Source organism: Typopeltis vanoorti, chromosome 12, assembly GCF_054136105.1.
Source record: "Typopeltis vanoorti isolate ZY-2024b chromosome 12, IOZ_Tvanoo_1.0, whole genome shotgun sequence".
Taxonomy (NCBI): Eukaryota; Metazoa; Arthropoda; class Arachnida; order Uropygi; family Thelyphonidae; genus Typopeltis; species Typopeltis vanoorti.
Window position 1 is genome coordinate 76,830,094 of NC_143560.1, and position 19,959 is coordinate 76,850,052.

The window sequence follows — 19,959 nt, forward strand, 5'->3', positions numbered from 1 at the left end:
CTTTGACTACTTTCCTTTTCTCACTCGTGTATATATGCACATACACACACAATGTTTTACGTGATACACATATAGAGAATAAGATTATGGAAACAATCTTATTTCTTATTTAGACTTCCATGGATACTTCCAAGTTTTTCCGACCAAAGGGCTTCTTCCTGTGACTGACCTTCAAAATTTCTGAGAATAATTAGTAATTATAACATTGGACTTTGTAATGAGCTTTAAGTTACATCTTATTAGAAACAGACTGTCGAACAGCTGCACACTGACATTCACACGAATAATTCTCTGGTGTTTATGCAGTCAGGCAGCATAATATACTTTTTCATTGTTTCGAAGCCGTGGAGCCTCCATAGCTCAGTCGGTATAGAAGAAGCCCTTTGGTCGGAAAGACTTGGATTCGATTCCCGTCGATGACGTGAGGGACCTGGTCTCTTTCGACTAAAGGTGAGTTGCCGATCTCATACGAAAGTAGAGGGTTTTTCGTCGCTTAAAACAGGGAGAGGAGAAACAGGGGGGGATGTATTTTTTGCTGCAGTCAAAAAATACATCCTCCCCAACCCAGCGGCAGACCGGTTGGGGATTGTACTATCAATGTCGTATCTAATGTAACACGCGGACCCTGCATTGGAAACGGGATAAAGGCGCAGAGAAAGAAGAGGATTGTTTCGAAACCGTGAAGTATAAAAGCTCGAGTAGTATAAAGCCTTCTGCCGTTTTACATTCGTGTATAACTCAGGGTCCAAGCCAGAACCAATACTGTGTAATCTTTAAGCTGAGTTGCCTGGAGGTTCTCTGGATATTTAACCAGGATTTTGGGTTCTCGAAACGATGCTCAAAATGAACATAGAACTTCCGATATTTTTTGTCTGCACGTTTATGCCCTGTTTCCTTTTAATTACGGGAAATCGGCCAATCTGGCCTGGCCGATCCACGTGCAGAGTCAATCTTGAAACCTGACCATGGGCAAATATACTGACAGAGCCAACTCATTGGGTTAGTGTACCATCTCAAATCTGTTATTCGTTATACGATACTATGGAAACAGAAGCTAACAAATTATTGTTAAAGGTAATTTTTACTGAAGTAAGTTTTAGTCCATCAAACCATCCTGATGTACCGAAATTTGTGTTATCAGTGCTTCACAATGGCCAGATAAGTTTTAAAAGAGGTAAACCGTGAGTAGACATATCGATACAAAATAAATAACGGAAAAAACTCACGTAGAAAGATTATTTAATAGTATAATTTTAGCCTGTGTGTCACAGGCATCTTCAGTACATTAAGCTCAAAATTAAACACTAACTGACAATTCCAAAAAGCGCCACCTAAGTAGCTGGTGTAAGATAACTAAAAAGGTCAATAACTTTCCTAAAAAATAAAAAAAAAATTAAAAAAAAATAAATAAATAAAATAAAATAAAAATTAATACAATAAAAAGTTAGGAAAGATTAGCTGATTTGTAAAGTACTATCTCCCATATTTCCTCTGTGTTTGGAAATAACGCGCATTACTATTCCTTATGTACAAGGCATCAGTGAACGTATAGCAAAAGTTTTAAAACCACTGAATATTTTTGTTGCTTTTCGACCGTTTAGAAAAATCTCCACCTTTCTCACTTCTCCTAAGGACAAGCTTCCACCTCTTAATCATCCAGGTGTCTACCAGATTCCGTGCTCTTGTGGATTATCTTATTTCGGACAAACGGGAAGATCTGCCTCTATTCGGCTAGAAGAACACTAATCTTATATTGAATACTTTAAGCCTGGAAAGTCTGGACCTTCTGAACATGCCATCTTCACTAGACACAGTGTTCATTGGAGAAAGACAAGAGTTCTTCACAAAAGTCAGTTTCTCATGGAACGCCTTTATAAAGAAACATGTGAAACTCTACTTCATTCTCCTAACTTAAACAGATCCGACGTCTTACGTCTATCCCCTTTATGGGAGATAGTACTTTACAAATCAGCTAATCTTTCCTAACTTTTTATTGTATTAATTTTTATTTTATTTTATGTATTTATTTATTTTTTATTTTTTAGGAAAGTTATTGACCTTTTTAGTTATCTTACACCAGCTACTTAGGTGGCGCTTTTTGGAATTGTCAGTTAGTGTTTAATTTTGAGCTTAATGTACTGAAGATGCCTGTGACACACAGGCGAAAATTATACTATTAAATAATCTTTCTACGTGAGTTTTTTTCGTTATTTATTTTGTATCGACAATGGCCAGATGTTCTGGATGTTTGTCTCAATTCTATCTATTGAATTATTTCAGAGTGTTTATTTATGTCGTATTTCAAGTTTGATATATCAGAAAACTCTGCAGTAGTAATACCTGTGAAATACCAGTGTATTCCAGAGGTCAGAGTTCGTATAAGCTCAGAAAAGTTGTAATATGATCTGGACCACGCTCCTCTCTGATTGCGAAATGAATTCTTTCTCCACATAATTTTATTTTCCACGTCACATTTAAATATATGAGCTAAAGGAAGTGTGTTAGCTAGTTGATGAGTTTTTTTCATTATTTATTTTGTATCGACAATGGCCAGATGTTCTGGATGTTTGTCTCAATTCTATCTATTGAATTATTTCAGAGTGTTTATTTATGTCGTATTTCAAGTTTGATATATCAGAAAACTCTGCAGTAGTAATACCTGTGAAATACCAGTGTATTCCAGAGGTCAGAGTTCGTATAAGCTCAGAAAAGTTGTAATATGATCTGGAACACGCTCCTCTCTGATTGCGAAATGAATTCTTTCTCCACATAATTTTATTTTCCACGTCACATTTAAATATATGAGCTAAAGGAAGTGTGTTAGCTAGTTGATTTTGATCATGCCAAAACAGCTCACACGAGTATGTATTTGTTAATTGCGTGTACGGTGACCGGTTTGCATGTTGCACAGAATGCAAAAAAAAAAAAAAAAAAAAAAAAAAAAAAAATCGCTCAGGAGAGAAAAGCTAAACGTATGGTCTGTTTTCAGATTTTTATTTTTTATTTTTTTATGTAAACGGACTAAATAAAAGTATAGCTTGAAATTGAATCATGATTATAAAATCAAGATACAATTCATTTTAAAATATGAATAAATAACGTATTGTTAAAACAAAATAAAGCAGAAAATCCTAATAAAAATAAATTAGTAAGTCCTCTAACGTCTTTTATTTCCAAACGGAATAAGCAGAACTCTTTCAACCCTGACTTTTGGAATTTGTGGGCTACCTGTCTCTACCCTATCGCGATGATTTGATAGCTATGAACTCAGGAATGCTTCGGTAATTTCAGCGGGTGCCAATGGCAGGATATTTTACCACTATAAAAGCGCTTAGCTACGAATTTGCCAAGGACGCTAAAAACCTAGCTATGGGTACGAAAGCACGGTCGACAACTGACGCTATCTCGTCTTTCTTAAGTGACATTATTATCTAAAACAGTGAGTTGTACGGTCTATTTTTTATTAGTTGCGGGATGAAAACCTTACTTGTCTGCTCCAGAGATCGACAAACTCGGAACTAGCTGAAAACATGACTAGAATCGAACCTGCAACGGTCTCTTTTGGCAGTCTAGAGATATGGAAGATGAAGCGTTATATACTTTTACACCTGTACTGCAATTCAACCTTCCTTCATGTTCTACGCTTGTGCGTAGACCATGCAGGTTCTTTTGAAACCAGATCCGAAGCAATAAAGTGGTTAGTTCTTATTCCCACGATATCCCCTGTCTGTAAATTGTGTATATTCTTCTGGTCGGCTTGTCTGTTTTATGGAACGAAAAATCCGTTTCCAGAAGTAAAAATCCTTCCAGCTCCGTTCGATTTGCGTCCCAGACTGGACTCGAACCAGGTCTTACAAACAAAAAAGATTTTATTCAAATTAAGTGGATATTGAATCCAACATTATTTCAAAGCTCAATAGAGAAACTACAAGAGTTTCAGAGAAATTGCAAGAGTTTCATGCCGAATATAGATAGAAACTATAAAAGTTTCGGCGGATCCAAGCGTAAGCAAACCTTTCATGACAGGGGAAACTCGTAGTAAAGGTGGGTTAAGTTCTGATCCTTAGTATTTTCCCATAATGTAAAACACATCTCCTAGGAGATGTATGATGTTATACGTTATGGAGGAAGGTCACTATCCAGACCGGTTTCGACCTTTGTTGAGGTCTCATCAGTGAGTAGGCAGACCCAGATTGTAAATACTCAGGTTGTAGTGATGCAGAGATTATACGAATATTACCATACGAATTTCTAAGAGGTGTCACATCACAAAAGGCACCAAGAATTACTGAAATAGAGAGCCAAAAGGCTTCACTTCGGCGATGCAAAATTATTCAAATTAAGTCGATATGATCAGAACTTAACCCACCTTTACTACGAGTTGCCCCTGTCATGAAAGGTTTGCTTACGCTTGGATCCGCCGAAACTTTTATAGTTTCTACCTTTATTCGGCATGAATCTCTTGCAGTTTCTCTATTCGGCTTTGAAATAATGTTGGATTCAATATCCACTTAATTTGAATAATTTTGCATCGCCGAAGTGAAGCCTTTTGGCTCTCTATTTCAGTAAAAAAAAGATTTTGTTGGTAAGACCTGGAATCGCAGAAACCGACTGAGACAGGCTCACCGAAATTCATAAATGTCCTTAATTTATGTACTGATTATAAATTATAGTGATTATTACATGATTCATTAAACTTTTATTGGAATAATAATCGTGCATTATTTACAAAGCAAAGCTGGCAGTTGAGAACAGCAGCAGCTTCAATTCATTTGATGCACACGGCAACTGTATTTTCGAGCTTCAAAAGCAACTTTTCAAGCTGATTATGCAGCTTGAAATGGCAGCGAAATTAACTTAGTGGATAATAAAAATATGCTGCTAAAGTCTGAGAAAGAATTGTTAATTAAGTGCTAATTTAATTTCATTTGCAGAGTGAACTCATCATTTGCGCTAGCCCATACGACTCTGCAAATAACGTCATACGGATCGACATGTTTGCAGAGCGTTCAGGTTTCCAGACGTTCAGATATGAGCACCCTCCCTAAATGTAATAACCTTCAGACAACGTAAATTTATATGTAGAAATATTTCGCACTGACTCATTAAGTAGACAAATACTAATGGGATTTTTAATGAATTTGACATAAATGAAGATTTATGTTACGGCACATTAAGAATGAAGGAGGAAGAATTTAGTTCCGTTTTCTCATGCAGCAGATAATCAGTAGCCTCTGGCGGAACATTCTCTTCTTCTACCAGAAAGTGTAGTTTGTGAGGATGATGCCTTGTGAATTATTGCTACGACATATTTCTCATGATATTCCCATCCATATAACTGAATGTATAACTAATTAGGAAAACTCCATAATACACTGCATACCGCAAACAATTCTTTCTTTTAGTGGAAGCATGTAATAGCATATCCCCATAGAAAAATATTCGAAAGTTATTAAAAATATGCATCTTGCAAAAATAAGCTATCGCAGTATGCAAAAAGTATGATTTTGCCTATTCTTTAATGAGAACCAACAGTTCAGATGTCGAGACAGCGTAACCTTAATCAAATTCAGAAATGAAAAGCGAATCTATCTGTCCTGAGCAAATACCTCTGTGTTTAATACAATACAGATACAACTCGTCGCGGTTTATCTCTTCCTATGCTCTTGATTAATTTTGAAACATTTTAAAATTTCGAAGGAAATACCGTCTGCTTACATGACTATAAAAACAGCAATATTTTTTCTTTTAATAGCACAGAAGGTATGATTTATGGAAAACAGCAAAACCATGTAACTTGTACCTTAAAAGCTTATAAATAGATTCCAAAAAGTCCGATTTTCAGCATGTCTATCACTCTCGGAAAACCCTGATCTCTACAGTGTGCGTCGCCCAGGTGGCGGATGGGAGATCCCATCAGATTTAGTGGGGTGGTCCGAATATATTTTATAAGGACCCGTGGACCAACAGGTCCCTAGGCACGATCATCTTGATAGTAGTGGCATCTCTAGCCCCCCCCCCCCCCCCCAAGCTGAATTTGCTCTCTTCTTCCACTTTGAGACAGACGCCTTCCTTTTACCTTTCCTGTCTACTTCCGACCCTGCTATCAGAGTAGTCGAGGGCTAGGGATCTCTTCCTTTTTTCTTTTCTTACCTCAATCTCTTACTATATATGGGCAAAAGGAACTCATAGCAAGGTGAAGACAGTCCTTCTAGGGGTAGAGGCCTCTGTGCGGCCTTTTACAGTCGGGGGTTGGTTCCCCACAAGTTACGAAAAGGTGCACTCAGAGAATCAACCTCTGTTCCTCCAGATTGGGAGTTAAGCAAAGGGTTGGCGCCACTTTATTATAAAAAAATTTATTGCTACGTATCCTCAAGAGAAAAATGGAACGGGACAGAAATTTAAGAAACGAAATTGGCTACGAGCACGGACTTCGAGATTTGGAACACGAAACGTACAGAATTTAACTGGAAAATTGAAAGAAGCATTAAAAGAGGTTTGACAGAAAGCTTTGTCGATTAAAAAGAAATGGAAAACCTCTATTAAAAGCTGGCAAAAAATTAATGAGGTTATTAAAAATAATAAAATTATTAAAAATAATTAAAACTATGTTCCTATGATAACTATTTATGGATTGGAAATAGTTATCATAGTAACATATGCTCCAACAGAGGATGCACCGATGAAAGATGAGTATTTTGAGCAGTGGAGAGATAAAAAAAAGAACTTTTTGTCCTCGGGGACAGAAACAGTAGAATGTTTCAATGGTTGGTGATTTAACAGTTGTACCTTTTGGTGAAGATGGAGAAAATGATAATGGTAAAAGATTGATAGTTGATGAATTCATACTTCTAGCATAAAGATATACACAGATTTACTTTATTTCAACATACAAGTTTACTATCTATTAATCGACTACGTGATTACAAAATGACAGAGACGATGCATTGAAAGGGCGTGCGGATATTGAGAGGTGCGGTATGTGGACAGACCACTACCTGTTACTTAAGCAGATAATTATGCCTGGAGAGAGTAAAAGGGAAAATGAACAGTATGGTAATAGCAAGTTAGATGAATCACGATATATGGTCAGTTTCTTCAAGATGAGAGTATTAGAGGATTGTATAAAAGTAGGTTCAAACAAAGATTAAATGCATATGAGGACTGGAGTGCAAATGAAATATATAATCATGTTAAAGAGGTTCTTTATGAGGCAGCGGAGGCACTTAGTTTAGAAAGAAATCTGCATTACAGTAAGGTGGAGTGGATGACAGAAAACCTGTTCATTCAGAAGGACGCATATAAAGCTTGGCTTAGTTTGGGAGGCAGGAGAATCGGTAAAGTATCAATTTATTAAGAAGAAGAAGTAAAAACAAAATGTACAAAAATGTAAGGAATAATGTTAGAATAGAGTTCTTACTGAGATTAATTACTCATTAAGATATAATAGGTCGGTTCAGGCATGGAGGACCTTCAAACGCATGAGAACATCAAACCGTAGATCACATCCAGTGAACTTAACACGTATTACGACGTGGATGAGTCATTTTAAGGACCTTCCGACAAAGAATAGGAAGGAATGCATTAAGGGAGATATAGGTGGTGACTTCAGGGTACAGAAGCAGGTGGATCCATTTTTGGAAGGGGGTAGGTGCGAGATGCCTTGCAAGGTCACGTAATGGGAAGGCAGGCGGCCCAGGAGGAGAACCCATGGAATTGTGGAAGGATCAGCTACTAAGAATAATATAATAAGAATGTTCAGTCAAGTCCTAGAAGGAGATGTAATTCTTGAGGAGTGGTTATTATCATATATAACTCCCATCTTTAAAAAGGGTAATAAGAATGATCTTTCAAATTACAGAGGCATTAGTAGGGTGTTAAACAAACTTATAGCCGCAAGCGTTAGAGAAGAATATTGCCTTTTGTGTGTCAGATGAACAGGCTGGCTTTACCGCTCGAAAATCGTCTACTGATAATATTTTCATCACAAGACAGATCACTGAAAAAAGAATTGCCAAAGGGCAGGAAACACATTTAATTTACGTGGACCTTGAAAATGTCTATGATTCAGCTCCCATTAGCAAACTCTGAGGTTCGATTAAGAAGATGAATATCAGCGAGTTAATCATCTGTTTGATTAAAATAATATATAGAAGGTGCCGAGAAGCTGTTAACTGTGGAGAACTGATAACATCTAAACGTCTGAGATACGGATGTGGAATGTCACCAACCCTGTTTAAGATTCACCTTGATGCAGTGCTGGCACGTTGAAATGATGCATCGAGAGCTATGAGAATTGATATTGGAAACAGTGTCATTCATTCGCTATTGTTTGCTTACGATCAAGTGATAATTGTTCAAAATCAGGATAACATTGACTTTATCATAAGGAAACCGGTTGATGTTTACAGCATGGAAGGTCGAAAAGTAAATTTTATCAAGATAAAATATTTGGTAGTTGGTGGAGAAGACAGAAATGTAGATTTTCTTCGGTAAAATTAAGGCAATAGATCATTTCAAACACTTAGGATCTATTATTCATAAGTCGGTAACATGTGAGAAAGATGTAGATGGCCGTGTGAACAACCTTAACTTCCAAACACCTAATGCTATTAAACACTAAATGGTGTGTTATGGAATAGAGTCATTAGGCAGGAAACCAAGAAGATGATATTCCAAATGTGTTCTGATGTATGGGAGAGAAGGATAGACATTGAGTGCAGAGCAGAAAAGTCGTCTAATAGCTGTAGAAATGGATGGCTTACAACGAAGTACGTGTATATCTCGCCTTTACAGAGTTCGAAATAAGATCATGATGGAGAAATGGAATTTGCAAGGAAATGTGATGGACCTCCTGGAATGTCGATCTTTACAGTAATACGGGTATATTTCATACTATAGGAGAGATGGCGCTAGCGAGTAATGAATTGTAACCACCAGGGAGACAGAAGAGAGAGAGAGAACGGTCTCGACTTACATGGAGAGGAACAGTTGTAGAGACAATGCGAATTAGAAGATTGCAAGAAGGTTCCTGGAATGATCGTTCACAATGGAGAACAGGATTATAAGACAACTTCTGAACAGTGGAAATGCCTTAAAAAGTAAGTAAGTAAAGTAAGGAAAAGCGGCTATCATGTTTTGTTAGCTAGTTGTAAACAGAATATATGAAGAATGAAAGGAAAAATTTACGTAAAGCTTGATTAGTGTTACAATTTTTTGTTATCAAAAAATATTCAACGGATGATGTAATATGGCATAACAAATTTTCGCTATGCTGCATGAGAAAAGCAAGACACAAGCACTCTCTCTCTGGTTATTATTATTATTATTATTATTATTATTATTATTATTATCTGAGATCTCCAGGGAGTCAAGAACTCATCGAGGGAGGCTGTAAATTACATGTTATTACAGTTATGATGCCAGCTATCATACCTTCCCTTAAATTCATTTACACTAGATGCACTCCCTACCCCTAAGGACAATTATTCCACTCACTCACTGCTCTCTCTGGGAGAAAATCATAGCTCTTATCTCTTTCCTGACTGAGAACAATCTTAACTTCCATGGATTCCCCCATGTCTCTCCCCGCCTTCCATATAACGAAACAATTCAATGACAAATGTTGAAAGAAAGCCCCCCACTCAGAAGGGGAAAAACAGGAAACTCGGTGTGGTGTGATCTATTGTATTTCAAAAGCATTCGCGAGTTTATAAACAAATTTAAGACAATGACACATTTCAGATCAATCCATAGATAAGAGAGTATGTGAGTTTCCTAATATCAGGGGATGTTATGTTCTATGAAAGGCGCATTCTTTGAAATACAATTTGAAAGCAACATGCATGCATTGTAACAACACGATTGGAACGTTAAACTCTGAAAGGATGTGATAAACTCATCTATTTGAGGCGTGAAAATGCAAGTCCAGATAAATTGTTTGAAGGTATTACTGATGGATGAAACGCTCAACATAGGGAAGTCAGAAGGACTATGGGTTCAAAATCAGTCTACGGTTTTTCAGAATTGCGGCCCAAGAGCAACACAGCATATGAGGCTAACGTAATTGTGAATGTCAACTCAGTTCTTCTGGCACGTTTGATGGCAGAAGAACTGAGTTTTCAGAAGGAAAACCTGTCGCTTTCAACTGAAAATCCAGTCATTTTGATCGAATCCTAGGTAGATTTTGCATATCTTTCCAGTTAAGGATATCGTTATCAACTAAGATCCAGCTAGGAAGAGGAATATTTATCGGCTTTTTCTTCAAGTAAAGGTGAGGAGTTAGCGCAGCTTAAAGTTTCTTTACAGAAACTGCAAGCTTGGATCATTCTAGGGTCATTCCCCATAAAACAGACAAACTGGTCAGAAGATTCAAGTAATTATAAGTTATATACTCGTCTCATAGCTTTAGTCGTTTTGAGGTGATCCTAAATAATAACATCTGTAACTTCTTCATTGGCGCTTTTAAGGTACTCGAATCACACAGTTCCAGACGTACTACTGCTGAGTCATCCCAAATCTTCAAGATTTATTTCATGTAAGATGATGCGCCTACCATTTGTACTCCTGATAAACAGTTCCATTAAACAGATTCAGATGAGTGCATTATACGCAGAAACCGTCTTCAAGCGTGACGCGATCACCGGATTTCAATCCTAAGGTTTGATTTCATGTACTCTTGATATGTCGGCCTGGTTGGCAAAGTGGATAGCGTACCCGCTCACCAACTAATAGGCTGCGAATCTTCCCCAATTTTGTGCATGGGTGAATTAATAGATGAATTTCATATCCTGGGATGCAACTACTACAAACTCTTTGGAAGTGTGAATAGACTTTTTGACAAGTATCATGTGTGTCTCTAGAGAAGAGCTTCGGGAGTATCAAATTTACAACTTTCGTCGATGAGTTGTCGTAAAAATAAAAAAAAAAGCCATGAATGTTCATCATCATCAAATTCCTGCCATGTACCCTCAAGGGGTGTACAGGATATGACAGTACTACATGAAAAAATTACATCATTACTAACTTCTTTATCTACAATTTTCCTCCAAATCAGTCTGTTACTTGTCAAGACTCCAACATTATCAGATCTTATATTTCTATCGTCTAAGGCACTTTGTACCATATCAATCCACTTATATCTTGGTCATCCTCTGGGTCGTCTTCCTGCCAACCTGGCAGAGAACACTTGTTTTGCTAATCTTTCCTCTCCCATTCTATTTAAGTGACCATACCACCTGAGATTAGCTCTGCTAACGCATTCCTGGATGCTGACAATGTCAAGTTCTTTCATAATATCCTCATTTTTAATATGATATTGCCATTGATGCCATCTGTTCACGCCTATAATCTTTCTCAGGACTCTCATATCTGCAGTCTCTAGTCTTTGGTCAAGTGTTTTACTTCTGACCCAGCTCTCAGATCCATAAGTTAAAACTGGTTTGAACACTGTCTTGTATACAGCTAATTTAGTGTTCCGACTAATTTCTTTCTTATTCCATATGAATTTATTCAATTGACTTCCCACCATACCAGCTTTGCTGATTCTGTTGTCTATTACTATATTTAATTTACCATCTTCACTAAAAATCGTGCCTAAGTAGCTGAAATGTTTTACTTGTTCCACAGGTTCTCCATTCACAACACAGTTGACATTTTCAATGATTCTGCCTATTTTCATTGTCTTTGTCTTTTTATTGCTGACCTTCGTACCATATCTATTACAACAGCTATTCAATTTAGTCAGAGAATCTTGCAGACTTGTAGCGGATTTATTTAGAAGTATAATATCATCCGCATAAAGCAAAGAGCTGACATTAACATCTCCAATTTTCATATCATGTTTAATACCACTTTCCTTCATAATGTGATCCATATAGATAATGAATAACAGAGGGGATAATGTACATCCTTGTCTCACACCAGATTTAACATTAAACCATCTTCCTGTACTTCCTTCAATTCTAACTGCTGACTTACAACTCAAATAAAGATTAAGTATTGCTTGATATAATGCCCCATTGACACCATATAACTGCAGCGTATTGAATAGCTTCTCTCTTGGCACCTTGTCATATGCCTTTTCCAAATCGACAAAACTTAAATACAGATCTTTGTTGTATTCCCATGCTTTCTCGACTATTTGTCGTAAAGTGAAGATCTGATCCTGACAGCCTCTATTTGGCCTGAATCCAGCTTGTTCTTCACCAAGCTTTTCTTCCACAATTCTTCTCAACCGTTTCTCAAGTATACTTGCATAGATCTTGCCAGAAACACTCAGTAGGGAAATACCTCTGTAATTCTCACATTCAGTTTTATTTCCCTTTTTATATATGGGTACTATGAGAACTCTACTCCAATCATCAGGAATTCGCCCCTCTGTCCAGGCTTTCTGAACTATGCAGTGCAGCCACTGTAAGACTCTTATACCACCATACTTCAGCATTTCTGGTCGAATATCATCTACTCCTGCTGCCTTTCCACATTTCAAGCCTTTGATGGCTTTTTCTACTTCAAGGATTGATATGTATTCCTGACTGCATGCCTGGTCAGTGTTTTTTACCACTGTGCTGTCATCACTGCTTGTTTCATTTAGCAGTTTTTCAAAGTAATTACTCCATACTTCAAGGATATCTTTTTCTCCTGTTTTCATGTCACTTTTATCATCTCTAACTCCTTTTACAGCACTCTTTCCTCCATTCCTAAGCTTCTTCAACAATCTCCAGAATATTTTGCCACCTTCTTGATATTTATTTTCTATGTTCTTGCCAAAGTCCTCCCATGACTTTTGTTTAGCTAGTTTTACACACTGTTTAGCTTTCTTACATTTGTCTCTGTATTCTGTAAGAGCCATGAATGTTATCTAAGTTAATTCCTAAAGCAATACATTTGCGAGTGAGTTAAAATGCATTGTAGCGGTATGTTAAACAGTCAGTTGAACAAACACGTAATACATACAGCCAAAGCAGTTCGATTTTAAGGTTTTCTCTTTCGCTCTAAAAAAAAAATAATAATAAAAACTTATTCCATTGCATTTATTTCATGCAATCTTTATTTATACGGGATAGTGTACGTAGACTTAATCCATCATGATATTACTTACTTTAGAAACTTCAGATAACCTTAAGAAGTGTTGGGGATGGCATCAACTTAATCATTTTGTCTCGGAGTGAGTCTAAAGACGTGCGTTACGACAAGTCTCGTGTTGCTTGCTTTCACTTACAGGGAAAACTTTCCATGCAGTTACTGCAAGCACTAAAAGACGGCTGTCTCTCTGGCAGGTTCGTGGCATAGCTTGTAGACAAACTGAGGAAAAAACCTACAGGTAATCTTCCTCGCTAGGCACGCAAAGTGCACGTGACATTGCCTTAATGCTCAAGGCCACAGCTGATGCAGTCCCTAAAGCTACATTACAAAAAAGTAGTAATAAAACTAATGAAATTTCTATATTGTTATGTTAGGGTTCTTATTGATGATGCCTGAAACTAGCCAGATATCTCATATCCTGGCTCGCTATCCTGTAGATCACTAGAAAGAAAGCCTTCGTACGCCCTCTATCGGAAGAACAAATTGTGATTATGACCACCTGGGGTTCTTCCTCTAAATCAGAAGAAGCAGAACAAATGTTTCTTTGGGGTACGTGCTGTTTAAAACCACCCCTTCATCCGAAAATAGAGTCCATTAATCATGGCTGTCATCTTTTTTTTTTTTTTTTTTTTTTTTTACTAAGGTTAGTTGTGGTTGTTTTTACCATGCCGCTACAAGCAATTACACACGTTCCGTTCATGCCAATTTCATTTATCGAACCCTTTTCCACTGTTCGTCTTTGGAAAAGACGAACTGTGTCCTCTTTTTTTTTTTCTTTTTTTTTTTTTTTTTCAGAAGAAAATTCTGGTGGCGTGAGACAGAAGGTTTGTGTCGTGATTTGAAATCAATTGCGTTTTAGTGGCTAGCGCAATTTCACCACAGATTTATGACTTTAAATCATCTTCCCTTATTTATTTTTTTCTACTTGCATAATTGTTTTTTTACCAAAAGAATCGCTAATACAGAGATTTGTAATTTGGGGAAAATAGTCGAATCCACAGAACGCTGAATAACAAACATAGATTTGCGCTATTTAATATATGTCTCTAAATTTGTATTTATTTATTTAATATTTAGTGATGAACTTAGCACAGATAATGCTAGTCGTTATAACATTATTGGAATATTATTGACTATTTTCCTCTGAGAATTTTCCATTAGTTAAGAACATGAAATTGGTGAATGCGAGTATACTAAAACAGGCAGGATTATTTTGAATAAATTTTTTTACATTTCTCAAGACAAAGGAAAAAAGTTTCAATATTTCTTAGCTATCTTAGTATCCTAACTTAGCTTGAACGAGTTTCATGGTTATTGTAACCACCCAGCTGGTCAGTAATACAATAATTTTATTTATTTTTTTAAAACTACTATAGTCTCGGCTTGAGGTGGCCGCTAAAAAATCGCCTTATTCGAAAAAGCATGGTTTGCATATTTTCTGCGTAGGTACACTGAAACGTAAAACTTCCCGAGTAGTGCGAAGGGCTACGTAACTTCCTTAGCACGGTAACATGAGCTACTCACAACGAAAACATATACTGATCACTCTGTCATTTAAAAGCCAAGTTCTATAAACTCAAGTAACCATGCAAGTTCGTTAAGAAGGCTCAAATAAACATCCCACAGCCTCTGCAGTAAACAAGAAAAACTTTTTACCAACTAAGCTATCGAGGCGTGCTTTTCACCTGGTAGACGCAAACAGAACTTCCTGCTCCTATGGAAACACAGAGGCAGAACGTCATGCGTCTTAAACAAGTACACTGTTTTATTATACACAAAGTTTGTCTGACGTTCTTAAAGAATTAATGTTTATCATTTTATTGTGCAAATTACAAATCTCACAGCTAAATCAAACTCCTGTTTCTATTAAACTATCTACGCGGCTAAACTCAGTCTTAAGTTGAAACATAAATTCTAAATATTTTTCCTTGAGAAGTTTCAAATATTTTAAATTTGAAAGCGTTTTTCGATTTCGTAAACGACAAACGATAATGCCATACAACTGGCATGTTTCCAACTTACTATTCTTTATCGGCTGAAAAAAAAAAAAGCCATATTTCAAGGAATTTCAAAAGTTTTTAATATAAGTCAGCACCTACATAAAATGAACCAAACAATTCAGCGATGAGAAGATTACTAAATCTTAGAAAGCCACACAAAATTCTTAACAGACAGACATTTATCCTTCACAATAATAACTGTTCTTTTGAGAAGTACAATATTTTATCCATTGCATCAATGAAATAATGGAAGGTGAAGAAATGCATTCTTTAAGATCCTGTATACACATTCGTAAACTATAATTATATTGAATTTAAAATTCTGCAGAGAATCACGTTCTTAATTTATCCTTTGCCTTTCAGTCCTGTTCACGCTCCACATCAGGCTTTCTGGATAGGAGCCAATGATATTACCTATGAGAATTATTATCAGTGGGCAGATGGACAGCCATTTAGCTATACAGGTAACATATTTAATATTATTATTATAGCATAAATGCATCCTGCATAACAATATAAAACAGTTTTACTAGTATAATAATAAATATTAAATATACTAAATATGCTTGTCATGCCCATCCAATTGCCATCCTGGTTAGCAGAGTGGCCAGCGTATCCGCTCTCCAGCCAAAAGGCTGAGGGTTCGAATCCCGCTATGGGCATGGATGTTTGTGATTGTCTGTGGAAATACCAGTGGTGGCGGTAGATGTCGTTGGTGTAGTTGCGCTCAGTTAGTGGAGACAGAGTTGTAGAGAAGGTACTCTCCCTCGATGAGTCTATGGACTCTCTGGAGGTGTCAAATAATAATAAATTGATCTTAAGGCAATTTAATACAACTGGCTTGCGATTCCTCTGATGACTAAAAGACTTTCTCTAAGAGTAAGTCTTTTAGTTTGTAAATGTGTATGTTCACAGGGCCAATTTGCCGATGAAAAACCCGAGTTTCCCGGTTTTTCACCTACTCGCGCTGCAGTGCCCCAAGTGAAGCATTTTAAGGCTTTTTGAAATTATAGTTTAAACCAATGTAGAATATATCCCTTCAAGTGCATTTTTATACTTATTAGCCAAAATGTTTGCGTATTTAGGAAACACAAAGCAATAAATATGGATATTGTATTTATAAAAAGAATATTATATATGTACAGGGTGGCATTAAAATAATTTTTCCTCTTTGGAGGGATCTGTAGCTAAAACCAATAAACGGAATGAGACCAAATTTTATACTGAGACTTTTGAAGGCATGGGGAGATGATGTCCGCGAAAAAAAAAAAAAAAAAAAGATTTAGTACCAAAAGTCGCCGATAGAGGAAATTTTGGCGCTGGCGGAAAACAGTCAAATATTTGCAGTAAACGCAGGTAAAAAAGATTATGCAAATTTGACTATGCGTACGTGACATCAGCGCCACCAATTCCACTTAAAAAGGATTGGGACCGTTCAGGCAGTTATTCGAATGACTGACGAATTGTGCTCAATATGCGTCCTACCTTGCCTCAGCATGCTTTACTTGTTAAGTTGTTTTATCTTAAACAGTGCAATGCCGTAGCGGCCCTTCGGGAATTTAGAAGGCTTCATAACCTGCGTACAGGTCCTGTGTCAGCTGTAGCACTGAGAGCTATGATTAAGAAGTTTGAAAAAACTGGATCACTAGGAAATGAAAAAAACATTAATTCCTGTGAGTTAAATCACTACATTAATTTTTGTCTCCCGCAAGTTGTTTTAGTTTAATTATTATTATTATCATTGTAACGCGCCACATATCCAGCTGGAATGAGTGACGCGGCTGTCGCTTACACCATCGAAATGTTATTATTCCATTTTATCTGCCTTTAATATAATTATCCGCTTGTTTTCGGCTCTGTCAGCGCCAAAATTTCCCCTATCGGCGACTTTTGGTACGAAAGCTTTTTTTTTTTTTTCACGGGTATCATCTCCCCATGCCTTCAAAAGTTTAAATATAAAATTTGGTCTCATTCTGTTTATTGGTTTTAGCTACAGATGCCTCCAAAGAGGGAAAGTTATTTTATGGCCATCCTGTATTTTAATTCCATAGCCAGTTTAAAACTTTCCTGGGAAGTTATGGGAACACAATCTTCGAAATGGGAGTTACCTTGGTTAGCAGTACTTAAAGGACATCAACACAGCCTACGACCCCATCCATTCCTCCTTTATTAGTGCATTTTAGGTTTCACTCGCTGACAGCTGTTTCGAACTTTTGGTTCTCATCAGAGACCAGGCAGAAACCTACAAAGTCAAAAACCATTTAGTTAATCACCATGTCAGAAAAGTATATTTTTCGTAAGTGAACTCTCGGTAGGTGAGTATAAACATTACTAAAATAAGAGCCCAAAAGGCTTCATTCTGAGAGCGTAAGTTATTTACATAAAGGATATTATATATCCATTTTAATTCTTATAGCCAGATTAAAACTTTCCTGAGAATTTATGAGAATGTGGCTTAAATCTAGTTATGGAATTAAAAAGGATGCATGATATTATTTTTTAATAAATGTTACTTTCGCCAGAAAGAAGCCTTTTAGGCGATTAATTTAGTAATGGATATTATATATATATATATATATATATATATATATATATATATATATATATATGAGCCTATAGCCAAGTACGATTCATTTAGGATTTTTTTCTGTGTCCAGATTGTTCACAATATCAGATCGTTTAAGTTTTTGATTCTATATTCTTAAACATACAATTTCCTTCCACAGCTAGCAACTTAATTGTGTCAATTTTCAGTTTTTCCAAGCACAAAATGAACGTGAGAATTCAACAGATGCGATTTTGTCATAGCAAAGTCCCTAAAACTTACATTAGAGACAAACATATCAACCGACCAGTTCTGCCAACAGACCTTGTGACATGCGATGTGGAGCAGTTAGCCGAACATGACATTATCAGCGAAACAGAATGAACAAGATAAAGCAACAACTGTTAGTGAGATAAGCGCGGCTGTAGCGAGTTCCACGCAATGTGTTTACTGGAGTAGAGAGATGTACGACGTACAACGCATGGCCACCTCAAGCATGCAGCTTTCGAGTTAGTTAAATTTATGATGAAAAATCGATTGGTAGAAAGCAACAATTAGTTTACCGCTCGTTAAAAACTGCTGATGTTAATTTTGTGGTTAAAATAACGATCACCTGGCAAGCATTTACTTTTTTTTTATTATTATTATGCAGAAGTGCAGTGCTGAGCAGACAACAGTTCAAATTCTGATGCTTCTATCTTCGCCTTTATTCAGAGCGAGGATTTTTTCTTAAGACAGATTCGCTGCCACCAGTAATGACACAGCTTGAGTAACAGTAATAGTTCTTATGAAAGGAGGCTCTTCGTATTTTTCGCGCAAAACTCATAAAGGAATTTCCCTGTGGAATTAGTTGCATACCAAAGCAAACTTAACGCAATGGGAAATCGTCTGCATTCGAAATATTATCACGGTGTTCATTTAAACTGTTAAAAACGAACACGGTGCTGTTTCTAGAAATTACTTCCGCCTCTTCCTCGGTGGGAAAATGCAGCTGGAAGACCTTAAGAGATGCCTTCGCTTGGACTAGGAATAATAGCACGAGAAGGACAGAGAATAATGGCTATCATTTCAGCCTTCTAATTCACAGACGTAGATTCATAAGTGAAGAAGCTTTATTTGAGAGAAAGAAAGGTACGATTACAACCCTCTTGCATCATCTACTGATGGAAATCATCATTCTTATAGAAAATGACGACGATGTTGTCGGTTAAGATTGATGCATGACATTTTTAACGATACATCATTCAAATATGTTTCGTTAGTTACAGAACAACATTATGTAACTCATGTGATTAAGTTGGGTTAGGAAAGAATGGAGATTGTGCATTTCGTTTTAAAAATATCATAAATCGTAATGGATTTCATTAATTTTGATAAGCGAACCATTAATTTGTTTTACCAACAGAAAATTCGAATACCTACTTTTCAGTAAGCAGAATTGGGATGACGTCATTCGCAAGAATAGGGAAAATGTACTGCACACATCGGAATCTATATGAACGATATACCCAACAATTTCATTTAGTTGAATGTTAAAAATAGTTAAACGCTTTCTGAAGTGTTCTGAATGTGAGATAATCAAACACTACTCTGCCACAATATCAGATGACTATAGAAAGTCACAAACGAATATGTTCTTGTTCCAAACATATATTTTTATATATTAGGAAATACAGATCCGTAAGAGGTGAACAATCAAGTAATATATTTTTGAAAGGATAATCATTCGTATAAGGAATCCTTTTAAATAAATTCAGTTTTAAGGGAGGAGAAAGAGAGCTATAAAAAATGTGAAATATAGCTGGAATGGTGTGTCGTAATTGCAACGTAATATAAAAACCATTTGATTGTTATGTGTCATTATCGCTATTTATGGTTTAAGCCAATTTGGAAAGCATTTGATCACATTGCGTCTCAAACTGCTTAAACCCATTCTCATTTGATCAGTATCTGGGTGGATACTGAACTAATAAGTCATTATGAAGAAAATGTAATTCCTGAGTTAGTTGATCGCAAGCACGGGCAATTAGGATTTTTTTTTCTCCCAGAAACTCGGGTTTTGAATCCTGCAAACTCGAGAAAATCGACCGCAGAACTCGCACTACTCTAGACAATAATATATCACATTAGGGTTAGAGGCCAAGAAATCTCGAAAATTGTTTGCCGTACTCTCTTCACCGGATGCCACTCCATATTACTGATAGTTTGGCGAGGGCATGCTGGTAAACGTTTAACAACCTGCTTGTTAATAATAATAAAAAAGTATAAACGCATTCCATTATCACCGACCATTCGCTAAATTTTACCTCGCCAACTTCTTTTTCTTGA

At 36.5% G+C, this 19,959-nt stretch overlaps 1 protein-coding gene across 1 annotated transcript in view; it reads left to right on the forward strand.

The window, feature by feature from the left end:
• The window catches only part of LOC150100904 (uncharacterized), a 243,714-nt gene that overhangs the window by 132,319 nt on the left and 91,436 nt on the right, over positions 1-19,959 (forward strand). Inside the window, exon 5 of the mRNA XM_090401933.1 lies at positions 15,450-15,550. Coding sequence (XP_090258059.1) covers positions 15,450-15,550 — 101 coding nt within the window. The remainder of the gene's footprint in view (positions 1-15,449; positions 15,551-19,959) is intronic.